Source organism: Tachyglossus aculeatus, chromosome 5 (genome assembly GCF_015852505.1).
Source record: "Tachyglossus aculeatus isolate mTacAcu1 chromosome 5, mTacAcu1.pri, whole genome shotgun sequence".
Classification (NCBI taxonomy): Eukaryota; Metazoa; Chordata; class Mammalia; order Monotremata; family Tachyglossidae; genus Tachyglossus; species Tachyglossus aculeatus.
The window spans coordinates 83,675,985-83,693,136 of record NC_052070.1 but is presented as its reverse complement, the minus strand read 5'-3'; the positions used below and the strand labels follow the sequence as shown (position 1 = coordinate 83,693,136).

The 17,152-nt window shown below is 40.8% G+C and overlaps 1 protein-coding gene across 1 annotated transcript in view; it reads left to right on the top strand.

The window, feature by feature from the left end:
• Nucleotides 1–17,152, top strand: part of UNC5D (unc-5 netrin receptor D) — a 558,705-nt gene that overhangs the window by 481,939 nt on the left and 59,614 nt on the right. Inside the window, exon 13 of the mRNA XM_038747340.1 lies at nt 15,929–16,097. Coding sequence (XP_038603268.1) covers nt 15,929–16,097 — 169 coding nt within the window. The remainder of the gene's footprint in view (nt 1–15,928; nt 16,098–17,152) is intronic.

Genomic DNA, 17,152 nt, shown 5'->3' with positions numbered 1-17,152 from the left:
TGAACCTAAGGCCAGGAAGCATTTTGGATCTGCTTTTGTTTGTAATAAAGTGCTCTTCTGTATAACAAGTCGGCGCTTTGAGGTAATTTTAGAAATCTCTAAACATTCATAAAATTCTGTAGGAAAGCCCCCTTCTGTTCTCATTTGTTCACCAACTGCACATGCTCTTCACTGAGCAGGAAGCAGGCCAGTAGTAGCCTTCTTCAGCTGACAAATTATTATTCAAGAAGTCCCTTAGCTTGTGTGTGTGCAGGGTGGCTAAAAGAGATGAAGCTTCCTTGCGCAAGTAATAGAGGGGAAGGAGGTTTTCCCCAGTTCCTCCAGCACTAGACTTTGACTCTGGAGAGAGTTTCCGGTGGGAGAATCTAGCAGCCAAAGCAATCAAATAAGCACAAATCATTGTATATAGCCTGGCATCTATGTTCCACTTCTTGCCAGGGAACAAAAGCTTCCAGAAAATTTAAGTGCAGGGAACAGTCATAGAATATGAAACTAGTAAATGCTCTCCCTAAAGACTTGTTATGAATACCACATTTGGCAAACTAGCTTGGACTAACTGGGACATTAAGGCCTGTGCTCTAGCTCTGGCAGGAGCCATGTAAACAGAAAACCAAATGAATGGTGAAGGCAGGAGAAGAGCCCTAGTCCCAACTATGATACGCAGTGTCATACTTCCTGGGTAATAATAATAATAGTTATTATGATACTTGTTAAATGCTCACTATGTGCCAAGCAGTGTTCTAAGCACTGGTGTAGATACAAGTTAATCAAGTTGGACACGGCAAAAGTTCTAGTTTTTTAAATGGAAATTTGCTTACCCTTTGTGAATCGTAAATAAGATAACACTCAAAAGTGAAAGTTCAGGTAGCGTTTAATTACTAGCACATTTCTCTCATTTGCCAATGAAGAGTGGGGTACACTGTAATATCTTTTCTATGCCTAATTTGAGTTCATCAAATACAGTATAATACTCTACCTAATGCACGCATTTATATTCTGATATCCCTTACCATACTATCGCCCTTCTTACAAGGATATTTGGATGGATGGAAGGATGCATGGATGGATAGATGGACAGACAGTTGTTCCCTCCGCTTACCCCAACCCCTGTAGACTGTAAGCTCTCTGTATACAGGGAACATGTCTATCAACCGTGTTGTACTCTTTCAAGGGCTTAGTTCAATGCTCTGCACACAGTAAGTGCTCAATAAATTCCATTGATTGAATAGAACATTCCATCGAGAATGATAAACAGGCCTCGGTTCATTCAGTCATATTTATTGAGCGCTTACTGTGTGCAGAGCATTGTACTAAGTGCTTGGGTTCTGAAGCTTCAGTTCCCAGAATCTGAATGAAGAAACTGATTTTAGGTAATATGGTTTGGGCAGCATCACTTTCACAGAGTGCCACAAGTGAGTAGGTGGGCAGGGGTGTAGTACATTGACAGGTGACTGTGAAAGTGTTTTAAGTGCCGAATCCATTTCTGGCCAAACTGGCCACAACACTGCCAGTAATGAGCCACAGCATCATAGCTCAGTAGGCAATTGGTTTGTAGTGACTATGTTCTTTGGACCCCTGGTTAGTGATCTGTTTTGGGGGATTCTTGCTCTTCCTGCCCTCTTTACCTCTACCATTGATGAGAGAACTTGAGTCAGCAGTCCCTTACTTTCAGAGCTAGGACTAATAATAATGATGATGGTATTTGTTAAGCCCCTATTATGTGCCAAGCACTGTTCTAAGTGCTGGGGTGGATACTAGGTAATCAGGTTGTACCACGTGAGCTTCACAGTCTTAATCCCCATTATACAGATGAGGTAACTGAGGCACAGAGAAGTTAAGTGACTTGCCCAAAGTCACACAGCTGATAAGTGGTGGAGCTGGGATTAGAACCCACAACCTCTGACTCCCAAACCCGGGCTGTGTCCACTAAGCCAGGCTGTTTCTAGAAGTCTTATGCCGTGGTTTCCAGTAAGTTACATGTATTCGGAATTATAGTAAGAGACTGAGAATGCCTGACTACTACAAATGCCCCGGAGAACTGGGTTTCTTTAGATACATTAAGTCGGTATACCTAAGTTTTAACCGAAGCTTTTAAATATTAATTGGCCTCAGAACTTCTGTTCTACCCACAGAATTTGCATTGGTTCTGTTAGTACTTCCCAGTGTCTCCTCCTTCAGACAATAAGCAAACATCACTAGACTTCTATCCTGCTGAAAAAGGCAAGGCAGAAGATATAAAATCACTTTAAGGAATTACTTGATTTCCGGTAGGCCTACTCAAGTTTTGTATTAGAACTTGGAACAGAAGTCCTGGGCTTATTTTCATAATTCATTAGGGAGAGTATTGAATTAATCTCACTGGCCAGAATATCAGATCAGAGTCTGGTGATCCAATGAAGAATCCCTTTAGACTGTAAGCTAATTGTGGGCAGGGAATGTGTTTGTTGTTGTACTGTGCTCCCCTAAGTGCTTAGTACCGTGTTTTGCTCACAGTAGGCACTCAATAAATACGATTGAATGAATGAAAAATTATGACTGCTAGCTGACAATGTCAGAAAGCTTGGATTCTATATTAGGCTCAAGTCATGGTAAATTAGGAAAGCCTCTAGAATTTCTGAACTTCAGTTTCCTGTTGCATAGAATAGAAGCAGCATTACCCTGCAATCTAGGAGATCATTTATTTTAAAGATGTAAAATTTTTGATATTCCACTGATTCATTCATTTATTCAATCGTATTTATTGAGCACTTATTATGTGCAAAGCACTGTAATAAGTGCTTGGGAGAGTATAGTAAAATAAAGACAGATTCCCTGCTCACAAGGAGCTCACAATCTAGAAGGGGAGACAGGCATTAATATACATAAATATAGGAGATGTAGCGTAACTTTATGGTAAGCACTTGGGTTTGGTTGTCAGAGGACATGGGTTCTAATCCTGTCTCTGCCACTTGCCTTCTGTGTGACTTCGGGCAAGCCGCTTCACTTCTCTGGCCCTCAGTGACTTCATCTGGAAAATGGGAATTAAGACTGAGAGCCCCATTTGGGACCACCTGATTACCTTGTATCTACCCCAGTGCTTAGAACAATGTTTGGCACATAGCACTTAACAAATACCATAATAATGATGATTATTAAATAAATTACAGATATATTCATATGTACTGTAGGGATTGGAGGGAAGATGAATGAAGCAAGATTGGGAGATAGAGAAGGGAGTGAGAGGAGGGCTTAATCAGGGAAGGCTTCTTGGAGGAGATGTGCCATGAGGAAGGTTTTGACGTGAGGGAGAGCAATTATCTGTCTGATATGAGGAGGGAGGGCATTCCAGGCCAGAGGTAGGCTGTGGGCGAGAGGTCAGCGGCAAGGCAGATGGAATTGAGGTACAGTGAGAAGGTTAGCATTAGAGGAATGAAGTGTGAAAGCTGGGAGGTAGGAGGGGGTGAGGTGATTGAGTGTTTTCAAGCCAATGATGAGGGGTTATTGTTTGATGGGGAGGTGGATGGGCAACCACTGGAGTTGCCAGAAGTGTGGGGGACATGGTCTGAATGCTTTTAAAGGTAAATGATTTGGGCAGCAGAGTGGTGTATGGACTGGTCTGGGAAGAGACAGGAGGCAGGGAGGTCAGTCAGGAGGCTGATACAATAATCAAGGCAGGATAGGATAAGTGCTTGAATTAATGTGGTAGTAGTTTGAATGGAGAGGAAGAGTGGATTTTTAACAATGTTGAAAAGGCAGAATTGACAGGATTTAGTGACAGCGTGAGTATGTGGGTTGAATGAGAGAGAGGAGTCAAGGATAATGCCAAGGTTAAGGGCTTGTGAGACAGGAAGGATGGTCGTGCCATCAGCAGTGATGGGACAGTAAAGCAGGAGGCCAGGGTTTGAGTGGGAAGATAAGTTCTGTTTTTAACCATACTATGTTTGAAACGACGGGAGAACATCCAAGTAGAGATGTTTCGGAGGCAAGAGGAAATCCGAGACTGCAGAGAGGGAGAGAGATCAGGGCTGGAGAGATAGATTTTGGTGTTATCAGCATAGAAGCTATGTAAGTGAATGAGTTCTCCAAAGGAGTGGATTTAGTTGAATAGAAGGGGACCCAGAACTGAACCTTGAGGGACACCCACAGTTAGGGGATGGGAGGCAGAGGAAGAGCCCATGAAGGAGCCCATGAGGAAAAGTATTTTCTAAGAGGTGAGAAAAAAGTGAGCTATTCTCATTTGGGGAGTACAGTAACTCCTTCTGGCCAGCCGGTAACATCCAGGTTAAGGGAAGAATTCATTTTCTCAACAATCGCCTAAGGCGTTCATCCCAAAGGGAAACATTTATTCCCTTCCAACCAGCAAAATCAAGCTCATTCTTTTCTTGTAATTTAGAGTAGAACATCATTGTACATACAAAAAGAAGGTATTCAAATCTTCCAAAATCATGATCTGCATTTTTTTTGAGTAAACTTTATCCATCCCACTCTCCTCGTAATAGGAAACAAATAACAAATTGCTGTCATTTTAATCAAAACACATTTTAAGTCCTTGTGGCTCAAAATGTGAAATTGATTAGAATGGACCAAATGAGCCTTTAATTAAAGATGAACCAGAGAAGATAACAAAGGCCTGTGAGTGTTTGCTGATCGATTTGAATGGAAGGTACACCTTGCTTCAGAAAGGGGAATGTCATTGGTTCACAAACTTGATTGCACATTGTAAAGGAACACAGCATACTGTAATTATTTTTATTTGTATGTGTCCTTTCTTTATTCCCCTATTCTGATGCCTTGAAAAGCACATAATACTAAGAGCTATAAAATATGTCATCATTTCTACTTTGGTTAATTACAGCCTAATTAGATGCTATAGGAAATCACAAATCCAAGTAGAATCTGACTTTGGGGCACTGTTAAGAACTCGGTGACCAAGTCTTTCTGATGCCCAGTTATTTCTGTTGGAACAAAGTAAAGGGGAATTCATATGTCTGAATTCACTCCAGAAATAAGGTCCACTATCTAGAGCAACAAAGACAGGTACCAATCACCTGAAAGGAGGAACAGGAAATGAACGAACCCAATTGAGATTAAAACAGGTCTAGCTTCTCCTAGATAAAGTATTTTCTCTTAAATCTAGCTGCATTCTGAATTTTAATGGACAGAAAAATAAAGATCTTGCCCCAGTGGCTAAGCAAAGGGCATATGTACAGCCTCTTCTCTCTAATTTTCCACACAGAAACTTCACAGGCTCTAAAACTCATAAAGGAACTGGGCTATAGTCTTAATTTTTCCTCTTTATCCATTTTCTCCCTTTTCATATTACCTTGTTTTCCAAGGAAAGGGTGATGATGGTTCAACAGAAATATAAGCAACATGGCCTAGTTGAAAGACTATGGGACTGGGAGTCAGAGGACCCGGATTCTGATCCCAGTTCTGCCATATACCTTCTGTGTGATCTTGGGAAAGGCACTTCATTTCTCTGTGACTCAGTTCCCTCATCTGTAAAATGGGGATTACAGCCTAATCCTCCTGCTTCCAACCTAGACTCTGAGCCCCATGTGGGACAAGAAACTGTGTCCAACCTGATTACTAAGCACTAGGGAAGACATCATATAAGCAGATTTGTCACAGTCCCTGACCCATCTGGGGTTCACAGTCTGAGGATAGGAGAAGAGGTATTTCATTCCCATTTTATGGATGAGAAGGGAAGTAAGTGGTGGAGCTAGGATTAGAACCCAGAACCCAGGGGTGTGTGCTCTCCACTAGACAATGCTGCTTCAGATGCATAGAGGTGGTAGCTGAAGCATGTAAGTAGGAGAGCAATGTGAGAGTGAATGTAAAGGAAGAAGAATAATGTAAAACCTGGTGCGAAGGTGCTTTTCTTGTGCCTGAAAATGGCAGCAGTTAAGAGCTGAGTGGGAGCTAGGTAAGTGAGGGGGCAGAGGTGACTGGAGAATGTAGGTTGGAACAAGATTGGGGGAGGAGAGGCAGGAAGCCTTGTAGATGCCTATCCATAGGGAGTCTGTCGATGGTGTTTTTGAGCTTACTGTGTGAAGAACACTATACTAAGTGCTTGGGAGAGTACCGTATAACAGAGTTGGTCCACATGTTCCCTGTGCATAAGAAGCTTACGTTCTAGAATCTTCTTCCTTTTTTTCCACAACTGAGTATCTCTCAATTATCCCTGTCACTCATGGGGTTTACACCTTCTCCCATATTTCAGGATAGCAAAAGTTATTGGGCAGAAATTTTGGAAGCATGCACTGTGATTTCTGATAACTGACTAAAATTCTTGCAGCTTTAGATTAGATGAAAGTGCATATATGTATATATGTTTGTATGTATTACTCTATTTTACTTGTACATATTTATTCTATTTATTTTATTTTGTTAATATGTTTTGTTGTCTGTCTCCCCCTTCTAGGCTGTGAGCCCATTGTTGGGTAGGAACCGTCTCTATATGTTGCCAACTTGTACTTCTCAAGCACTTAGTACGGTGCTCTGCACACAGTAAGCGCTCAATAAATACAATTGAATGAATGAATGAATGAATGATAAACTTATGTCTTTCCCAGTATTTAGTAAAGTTTCTGGCACATAGTAAGTGCTTAACAAATACCAGAAACCACCCCCCCCACCCCGAAACTCTGACACTGTTTGAAAGATGAGGCTTAAATATTGTCTATGAATGAGTGATTTATTTATGTTTGTGATTCTCTTACTCTCTTAGTAAACACTCTGTAAATGTGTATGGAAGTTTTAGTTTTAAAATAATTTTACATATGGAAACAGTTCATATCTATTTTAACTGGCACTACAAATTAAAAACCAAAAGTTAGCCATTAATGCCTATTAGCAAACCTCTTCCTCTGAGACCTCATTGTGGATGATGCTGCATGGACTATCTGGTCTTTAAATCTTTGGGTGTTTTGCATAGATTCCATTCCTCTTAATAATTCCACTCACCTGGCCCTCCTCTCTCTGAGTTAAATAACACCTCCGAATTGAATAACAGAAGATTAATAAACTTGATTTCGCCCCTGCTGATACCAGATCTAGCCATCTCTGAATAGTGCCTTCATCTGAACTCCTTGCCTGCAAATCAAAGCACTAAGACCAGAAATGGTAAAACACCTGGAACTGATGGCATTCCAAATGAATTATGAAAGAGGGGACCTACTCCTCAGATATCTGCATGCGCTCTTCAAGAGCACATAGAAGAAAGGAATAAAAGCTACCTTGTGGGCAGGGAACATGTCTACGAACTGTGTTATGTTGTAATAATAATGATGGTATTTGTTAAGCTCTTACTATGTGCCAAGCACTGTTCTAAGCACTGGACTTTCCCAAGCACTTAGTAGAGTGTTCTGCACATAGTATGTGCTAAATAAATATGACTGATATTCAGTGCCTTCAGGAAGATAGGGGCACCTCAGTACTTTCCGTTGTCAGCAAGATTGTAGCCAGTTTCCTTCTGGTTAGACTACTGAAGAATATATTCAACCATATATTACCTGAATCCCAATGTGTTTTCAGGCCAAAACATCCCAGCAGATATGATCTCCATAACCTGATTGATAGAGAAAAAATATAGAAAACAACCAAGATTTCTAAATTCTTTTAAGATGCTTTTTAAAAGTATTTGTCAACACCAACAGACCAGACTCTGTAAATTGCTAAGCTGAGAAATTCACCAGAGTATTAAAGCTACTCCAACACTATATGATCAAGAAAGTTAGAGTTGAAGGTGCTCTGTTTACCTCTTTCCCTATCACTTTCAGAGTGAACTAGGGCCAGGCAATGGGACCAGTCCTGTTCAACCTATTTTATGCTGCCGTTCTACAAATCATATAATGAAGGACCTAGAACCTGGAGTGAGACTACATTTCTGATTGATCAGGAAACTCTTCTAGCTAAGCAGGCTATGAGCATCATCTAAAACGTTTGAAGCAGGAATCCAGAAATTGCTATAAATTAAAAACTCTGACCTTTAAGTAAATATGGAATAGCATTATTCATTTATTCATTCAATCGTATTTATTGAGCGCTTACTGTGTGCAGAGCACTGTACTAAGCGCTTGGAAAGTACAATTCGGCAACAGATAGAGACGTCATGTTCTGATAAGTCTTAAGAAAGGTGAAGTTCTATACTAACCAACATCTACGGAACTCTACACATGATACTTTCATTGGTAATCCAGAACTTAGTGCTTTCATAAAATCCTGCTACCTAGGAAACAAATTATTTGATGATACACGGATAGATCAAAATGGAATCAAAGGTAAACAGAATGTGGAGACAAGAGGACATCAAGCTTTTTAACAAGTTGAAAGTCTGTCAAGCTGTTGTAGTGCCAACGTTCTATGAGGCTGAAATAGCTGCACATCAAAGACACAACCAATTTCCTGATTAATAATAACTTCTTTTTTTTACAGTGCTTTTATTCCCAACGTGCTCTCATATTAATTAGTTCATTTCAGCCCTCACCACAAATCTGTGAGGCAGAGGGAGACAGGTACTATTATTCACATTTTACGGATGAGGAAACTGAGGTACAGAGAAGTTAAGTGACTCACCCACAGTTACATGGTACATTAGCTGCACTTCTCAAACTCAAACCTGTGTCCTCTGGCTCCAAGACTGGCACTGTGCCACTTCACCACTCCACTTTGTGAACATCACCAATGAACTACACTCAGCATCAAATGACTGAATAAAATGATCAAAAATGAAGTCTGAAAGATATGAGCTGACCTGCAAAAAAGCAGTGCTCACAGTGACAGAACTTTGCTTGATGAGGCATTTGAAGAGAATCAATCTATCACATGTATTAATAATGATGTTATTTGTTAAGCACTTACTATGTGCCAAGCACTGTTCTAAGCTCAGGGGGAGATACAAAGTAATCAGGTTTTCCCACATGGGGCTCACAGTCATTAATCCCCATTTTACAGATGAGGTAACTGAGGCACAAAGAAGTGAAGTGGCTTGCCCAAGGTAACAGAGCAGACGTGGGTGAGCCGGGATTAGAACCCATGACTTTCTGATTCTCAGGCCCATGCTCTATCCACTGTTACATGCTGCTTCTCAATTCTGTATTGAGTCCTTACCATGTTGCAGAACACTGTATTTAAGTTCTAGGGAGAATATAAAGCAACAGAATTTGAACAGTGTAGATAACTATAATATAACAGAGAATGAATGATAGCAGGATATGGTACTCTGAAAGGGGGGCCCACACAAAAAGGGAAGGAATAGCGAACAATTAAAAGATGTGGCAAAGAACAATCTCAAATAATGTGACCTAGCAGGGGATTATTAGGATGTCACTGCAGAAAATACACCAGTCTGGCTTCTAGCAATAGGGAGGGGAGCTGTTCTTGAGTAAATGAGTAGAGATTGAGATACAAAAAGGCAGGCATGGAAACAGAGTCTCTGTGGGTAAATGCACAAGCACAGCAAATAATTATCTTTTTGTGCATACGCTGAGGAGAGGGCCAGTAATACACTGTCCTTTTCAACCTGACTCTTGCACATGGATCAAATCTCTGTGATAGCTAGATGAATCCAACAATAATATTTATTGAGGGCTCACGATGTGGAGAGCACCAAACTGAGTATTGGGGAGTGTGCAATAGAGGTCACAGATATGATCCCTGTCTTCAAGGAACATACGATCTATCAGGGTAAGCAATCACAAAATAAATTACAGATAGGAGGAAGAAGCAAATGGAAAGGTAGCTATGTGAATGAGTAAATTTTTAATTAGTAGATTATGTTAATGGATATGTCCTGAAGTGCTGTAGGTGGTTGTGAGTTCAAAAATACTGAGGTATTGGGAGGATTTGCCTCCCCCTCTTCCCTCCCCCCACTCCCAACAACCTCCCCCATGCTGCTTTATATGTATGTGTGTGTATACAATTTTTTAATGGCATTTGTTTAGCACTTAGTATGTGCCAGGCACTGTACAAAGTGCTGGGTTAGATGCAAGATAATCAGGTTGGACATAATCCATGTCCAATATGGGGCTCACTGTTTTAATCCCCATTTTACAAACGAGATAACTAAGGCACCGAGAACTGAAGTTTCTTGTCCAAGATGACACAGCAGAGAGGTGGCAGAGGCAGGATTAGAACTCAGTCCTCTAGCTTCCAGGGCAGTGCTCTTTCCACTAGGCCACTGTCCTTCTCATGTGTGCAAATGTCTACTTTAATACTTAGTAATAGTCTGTTCAACACATTTGAAAATTTAAAGTATATTTCAGAAGGCTGAAATTCAGGCTTTTGACGAAGCACTGCTATCTGTGGTTGTACTACAAAAACATGGAAAAACACTCAAACAGACGATAAGGCCAATGTTTTTCAGCCTGGTGGAGTTTAGACTCTCATCATTGTCTGTGAAAACATCTCAGAGGTCACAGAGACTAGACCTGACGTTTTGGCAAATGCAGGGTTATACAATCAATATGGACTGGCATCCTTGGTCTTCCGCCTTTATGATTTACTGTGATACCAAGAAAGAGGCAGGCTATGATTATTTTTCTTAAGGGGGCATGTGGAGAGTAGGGGGCCTTGAGAGAATGCTTGGGGTTCTGGAATGAAAAATTTAGATAACCAGTCCAAAGAGAGTAAAGGAAATAATCCTCCCCTTCTCCACCTCCCCTTACTTCTCTCATTGTTCTACTCAAAGCTATGCAGCTGGTACCAACTTAGAAACAGGTTGGCTAGAATCTGTTTTCAGGAGATTTGAGTGATAAGCCATGTGAGCTGAACAGGATCCAAATAGAAATGCTTGATTTTGACATTTTGGGACTCAAGCTAGAGTCCAACATAGAGGTGTGTGTATTGGTTCAGAGAGAAAACCTCCAAAATAACTCTGTGGTTTTTTCTAGTATTATTAGCACATTAGGCCCTCACATTGTTGTTTTCAATAAGGGGAAAACATAGTCAGTGGTATTTATTGAGTGCTTACTGGTTGCAGAGCACTATACTACATTTTGGGAAGAGTACAATACAACAGAGTAGACACGATACCTGCCCACAAGTAGCTTATTGATGAGGGGGGAGACAGATATTAAAATAAATTACAGATGGGTAAGTATTTAAGTGCTGTGTTGGGGTGGGGGTGAAAATCAAAACGATTAAGGGGTATTATACCTAAGTGTAGAGGATTGAGGGCACATAAAAGTGAGGGTAAGGTAGGAATAGTTAAATCCTTGTTTGGTGTTAGAGGGTTTTTTGTTTCTACCCCCACTGTAATTTTTAGACTAACTGCAGCTTTTCATCTGTCTGTCTTATGGCCTATTCTATTAAAATATGATTTAATGATATATTGACCCAGAGCTTGACATAGTAAAACTATTATTACTCTGTCTCGCTTGGATTTCAGAATGATATGCGGAATAAAGGTGATCAAATCTCCATTAATCTATAGTATGAGCTTTATAATATGAGGAAGAAAGCAGGGAGCAAGAATTACCTAGTGCAGCGTGGAAGGCAACAAGGACAATGAAATAAACATCTAGAACTCATGAATTGGTTATTCTGTTTGAAGAGGGTGACAATTTGGATGTATAGTGCCAACCCAACTACACCAGGAGCCAAGGCAAACTAGGCTGTACTGTTCCTCCTTGTCATCTTAGCCAGGTGCTTTCTAAAGCTATGCACTATATTAAGTGGCATCTTTCAGCATTAGTAAACTAGCTGAGCCTGCATGGTGCCCATGGGAATACGTCAGGGTACCATTTCACTTTCAGAGCATAGCTCCCGTCAGTCTTTTCCTCCCCTTCATTCCCCTAAACAGGCTTTATCTCTATTGTACATAATTCCTCACCCCAGTCTCCCAAATTAAGTCAATTTGGTGTCTGTACGTAACACCTATCATGTCGATATTTGATGAGCTAACAATGGTATCATTCCACCACCCATTTTTTTTTTAGATGGAAAAACCCAAGCCCAGAAAAGTACTAGGTAAAAGAACAAGTGTCCCATGAAACTCAAGAGAAGCCCAAAATCCAGTCTGTGGCTTTGGCATACCAATTACTCCATTCTGTACAGTCACAGCATGACCCTTGTTTAGTCAAATTGTAGTTTGAACTGGCAAAGTGAAGAGAGAACCAGCAGCCCCAGACCAGGCCTTTCCAGTCTCAAGTCAAAAGGGCCGGCCTGGAAAACTTTGCTCCAGCTATTGAGGATCTCAGAAACTGTCTTATTTTCCATGCAGGGCAAACATACCATCTTTTTTTCAAGGGTGTAATTGATCAGCAGAACTGAAGTCTTCATATTTTTTTCTTTCTCAATGGATTTTCACTCTGCCCATGTTTAACCGCGAACTCAACTGTTAGATTGTAAGCTTCCCATTAGATCATAAACTCCTAGAGGGCAGAGATCATGTCTATCATGTCTAATGAGAAGCAGCGTGGCTCAGTGGAAGGAGCACGGGCTTTGGAGTCAGAGATCATGGGTTCAAATCCTGGCTATGCCAATTGTCAGCTGTGTGACTTTGGGCAAGTCACTTAATTTCTCTGAGCCTCAGTTACTTCATCTGTAAAATGGGGATTAAGACTGTGAGCCCCCTCTGGGACAAACTGATCACCCTGTAACCTCCCCAGCACTTAGAACAGTGCTGGGCACATAGTAAGTGCTTAATAAATGCCATTATTATTGTTATTATTGTACTGTTCTCTCCACAAGTGCTTAGTGCATGCTCTGCACAATGTAAGCACTCTATAAATGCCACTGATTGATTACTCTTATTCCAAACTCTTCTGGACTTGTATCCCCAGTCCCTTATTTACATTTAGATTGTAAATTTACACACTTCTTTCATTTATCAGATTTACCTGAGCAGATAACCTGGTGGACCTTTTGACAGAAAACAAAGTAGTCAAGCAACCAGCCATTTGGTCGAAAGGAACAGGAGACAATTGGTCTGACATTTGGGGGACCACTCTCCGTGCTTTGACTTTCTGGGTGACATTATGCTGGTAACACCTGCCTCCACAGGTGTATGAAGAGCTTTAATTAATATTTGCAAAGCTCCCTTGATTGCCACAGATAGAAGGTGGCATACAAAAGCAAATCATTATCAATCATGGAAAAATGAGATTACACTTTGTTCTCTCACTTGAGAGGCCATCCACTCGCTTGTATTGTTTTCACAACAGAGGGATTAGATGTAAATCTTGATTTACTTATTTTGCACTTCTAGAACTATCCAATGCCTATTTTATGCAAATCTCCTATTCCACACTTTATTTAGTGTAATATTCAATGTGTACTGCCTCTGACTCCTAATGCCGGGTAAGTTATTACAAGAAGGAGCCTTACAATTCACAAGGAGTGTGAGAGTTCATCTAATTAGTTGATTTCAGTTCATTTGGCGTTAAATAATTCCCCAAGTCCCCATATGTTTAAACAATATGTTCAACAAGGGGGAATGATTTTCTGAAAGCAATTAAATAGTTCTTTTAGGGGAGCCTGTCATCGGTCACTCACAAGCATCCCTGCCATTCCCATACATGATGAATGCAAGCAACAATTACACATAAACCACTTAACCCTCTCTAAAGGTCCCTGGCAGGAGTCCATGGCTGCTGCTGCATATATGAGTGGTTATAACTCATATTTAAATTGTACATTTTCAAACCTTCAGGCACATTGTTCCGCACTTTCACCAAGTCTTCCTTATTGCTAACGTTCATTCATTCAATCGTATTTATTGAGCACTTATTGTGTGCAGAGCACTGTACTAAGAACTTGGGAAAATGCAACAATAAACAGACATATCCCCTGCCCATACTGAGCAGTGTGTTCATATACCAAAGACCACTGCTCTCTCCACCTTCAAAGCCTTATTAAAATCACATCTCCTTCAAAAGGCCTTCCCTGATGAAGCCTTCTTTTCCCCTGCTCCCTCTCCCTTCTGTGTCACCTATGCAGTTTGATCTGTACCCTTTAAGCACTTGATATTCACCAGTTCCCCCAGCCCCATAACATTTATGTTCAGAGCCATAATTTATTTTAATGCCTGACTCACCCTCTAGACAGTAAAATCCTGGTGGACAGGAAAGGTGTCTACCAACACCTTTTATTGTACTCTCCCAAGTGCGTAGTAGAATGCTCTGCACACAGTAAGTGTTCAGTAAGTACCATTGATTACTTTCTGATCACCCCTTCATATCCTCCATCCCCAGTCCACACTGAAATGATTGTTATTTTCTCCCTCCTCTTCAAAAGCTTGAGTTACTTATATTGGGAACCATCAACTATACCATTACTAATCTGGAATCCCAGCCCTAAAGGGGAAATGCAGATTTTTTTTTCAGCCCAATGTATATTTTGCTCCCACTCTGAGTAAAAGTGGTCCGAATTTGTATGCCAGTTAACTTCTGGAAAAATTAACAAATATATTTGGCACTTATCAGCATCATTGCTGTTATTAGAAGCTCTGCACACAGTAAGAGCTCAATAAACATGATTGATAGACAATGATTGACTGCTCTCCTGTTATTGCAAGTACCAGTGTGAGGGTTAAATATACCTCTCCTGAGTTAAACAGAGGGTGCTTTGATCTCTAGTAACATGCTATCATTCTTTTCTGCTGGTAGGCAAAATAGAAAAACCTGGACAGTGACCATTTCCAAGATTCACCGAGGAAAAAGAGAAAAAAATATAGCACAATAAATGGCATAGAATATGCGAATAACAGTGATCAAAAGCTGATATCTAATCCTCTATTGGGTAAAAAATTGACTACAGTTTCTAAAAACAGGAGCATGAAAAGGGCAGAGAGGGTGTGTTTGGGGAAAGGCTTCCCCTTGTTTCCCAGAAGCTTTCTTTTCAAATCAGATCATTTTATTCCCAACTCCTGGTAATAAAACTCTGAGTTCTAATAATGCTGCTCTGTTTTCCTATAATTCCTTTCATGTAAGGATTTCAAATTGGCCTGTTAACTGTATCCCATATTATTCCTGATTTCACACATGAAAATAAAAGCTAAAGAATGAAAGTTGAAATGGTGGATCCAAAAGCACACAGCCAGTCAGAAAAAGAATCTTAGGTCCTTTCCGCCTATTCTGATTTTCCACCTCTTGGTTAGCAATCCTCCAGGAAGAAACAAAGATGAAAACCAGACAGGTGTTTTTGGCAGTGAAGGGGATGGGCATAAAGAGATGGGGTTTTCCCTTTGGTGGAATTTCATTCTCAGTTGTGTCATCCCTTTACATTGAATGCAAGGTCTGAGAGGGATGAAGTTAAATTTAGAGCCATAATGAGGGAGAATTGGAAGATATTGTATTCATGTATTTGACATTGCATATTCAGAATTTAATATCTGTGGTGCTGTTACTCTATAACCTATGTTGTACACATTGTGAGAGAATGAATGTTTTCAAAACTAGAAAAGTCACACTCAATCTGATCACGTATGAGGTGCTGTGTGGTTACATAATATGTTTTCATCATTTTTTATTATGGAAATATTGTTCCTAGTGTTGTTGGAGGAAAAGAATCTGGTGGTAACCTACTGGTGTCAACTTTTCCCCCAAAATGCTAATCTGTTCGATGCCAGGCATTTGGACTTAAATATTCCACCAGGAATTCTACATTGTCCACTGGACCTGGAAACCAAAAACCTGTAGACCTTTTTCTTTTAACTGTTCTGCATGCAAATCTGAGCAAATATTTCTCCTTTCTCCACGCCCTGGATTTTACTTCCCAGCTAAAGCTCAATCTGTCTGTCTATTTCAGTTCAGCAATTAAAAGCCAGAACCTGCTGTTCTCGGGCAAAAGTTGCCTGTAAGGGGTAGAATCACATTATATCGGTTTGCTGCTTCATTGGCTCCTATTTTTAAAGCCCCCAACATGTCACTGAGCAAGCATTCATCCTGATGTTGTGAGTGTACCCTCGAGTATTTCTAACCTTCTGTATTTTCCCCAAACATTAAAGCCTCCAGCCAGAAGGAGCCGAAGTCCTCCTGAGCCCAGAAGTCACCTGTGGCCCTCCAGACATCGTGGTGATGACTCCCTTTGCCTTGACAATACCACACTGCGCTGATGTCAGTTCTGAGCACTGGAACATTCACTTGAAGAAGAGAACCCAGCAGGGCAAGTGGGAGGTGAGTCCTACCACTTCTGTAGCAATTGGAGTGCGTGTTGACTCTGGTGCTGGTTGAAGCAGAAATTAAGCTCTAAGGAGTACCTACTGCTATTCATCTCCTTGATGGTATCAGGTATTTCACTAGGAGAGAGACCATGTTGTGTCAGGTGTTAAATCTCTGATAGAACATGAATGACTTTATATGTGGGAGTGTACACTTCAATCAGTAAGTGATATTTATTGAGCTCTTACTGCGTGCAAATCACTGTCCTAAGTGCTTGGGAGAGTACAATACAATGGGGTTGGTAGACCTGTCTCCCCCTCTAGCCTGTAAGCTCACTGTGGGCAGGAAATGTGTCTGTTTATAGTTATATTGTACTCTCCCAAGTGCTTAGTACAGTTTTCTGCACACAGTAAGCCTTCAATAAATATGACTGAATGAGTGAACATGATCCCCACCCTCAGGAATGTTCCTAGTGTACAGTGAATTAGGTCTCTCCCCTCTTGGACATCAAATCAGCCAAGGAACCAATGGCCACAGGGGCTCACTTTGATGGTATGTGAGGGAAAAGTTGTGGAGGAAGATGTTTGACAGTGGACCTATACCATTCTGCATCCCCAATTTCAAAATCCACAGACTGGTACTGAGCTGCATATTCCTCTTGAGATGGGAAGTGTAGGAGAATTAGTGCATGAGTTTAAGGAGGAAATGGAAAATGAAGAAAATACGGGAGGTGCCAAGGAGAAAACAGAGTCAAGTGAAACAGTTTTTTGAAGGTAACTTTTGGGTAGAAAAATCCATTGAGATGCCAAATTTCATGGAGCACATTTTAAGCATGACAGAGATAGTGTGTTATAGACCACATACAGTCTACTAGTTCTGACTTCAGGCCCACCCCAAAAACTCTGAACTTTAAGTTCTAAATCCAGTGGGTGTACTTTATTTCAGGTTTTATTTGTCTTCTCACCTCCATGCTGCCCTGGCCAGCCCCAGAGTCAGATCTGGGGATTGAAGGGTGAAGGAAGAGAAGTAAGAGCCTCCAGCATCACTATGTAGTGATTGTCACTCAAGAG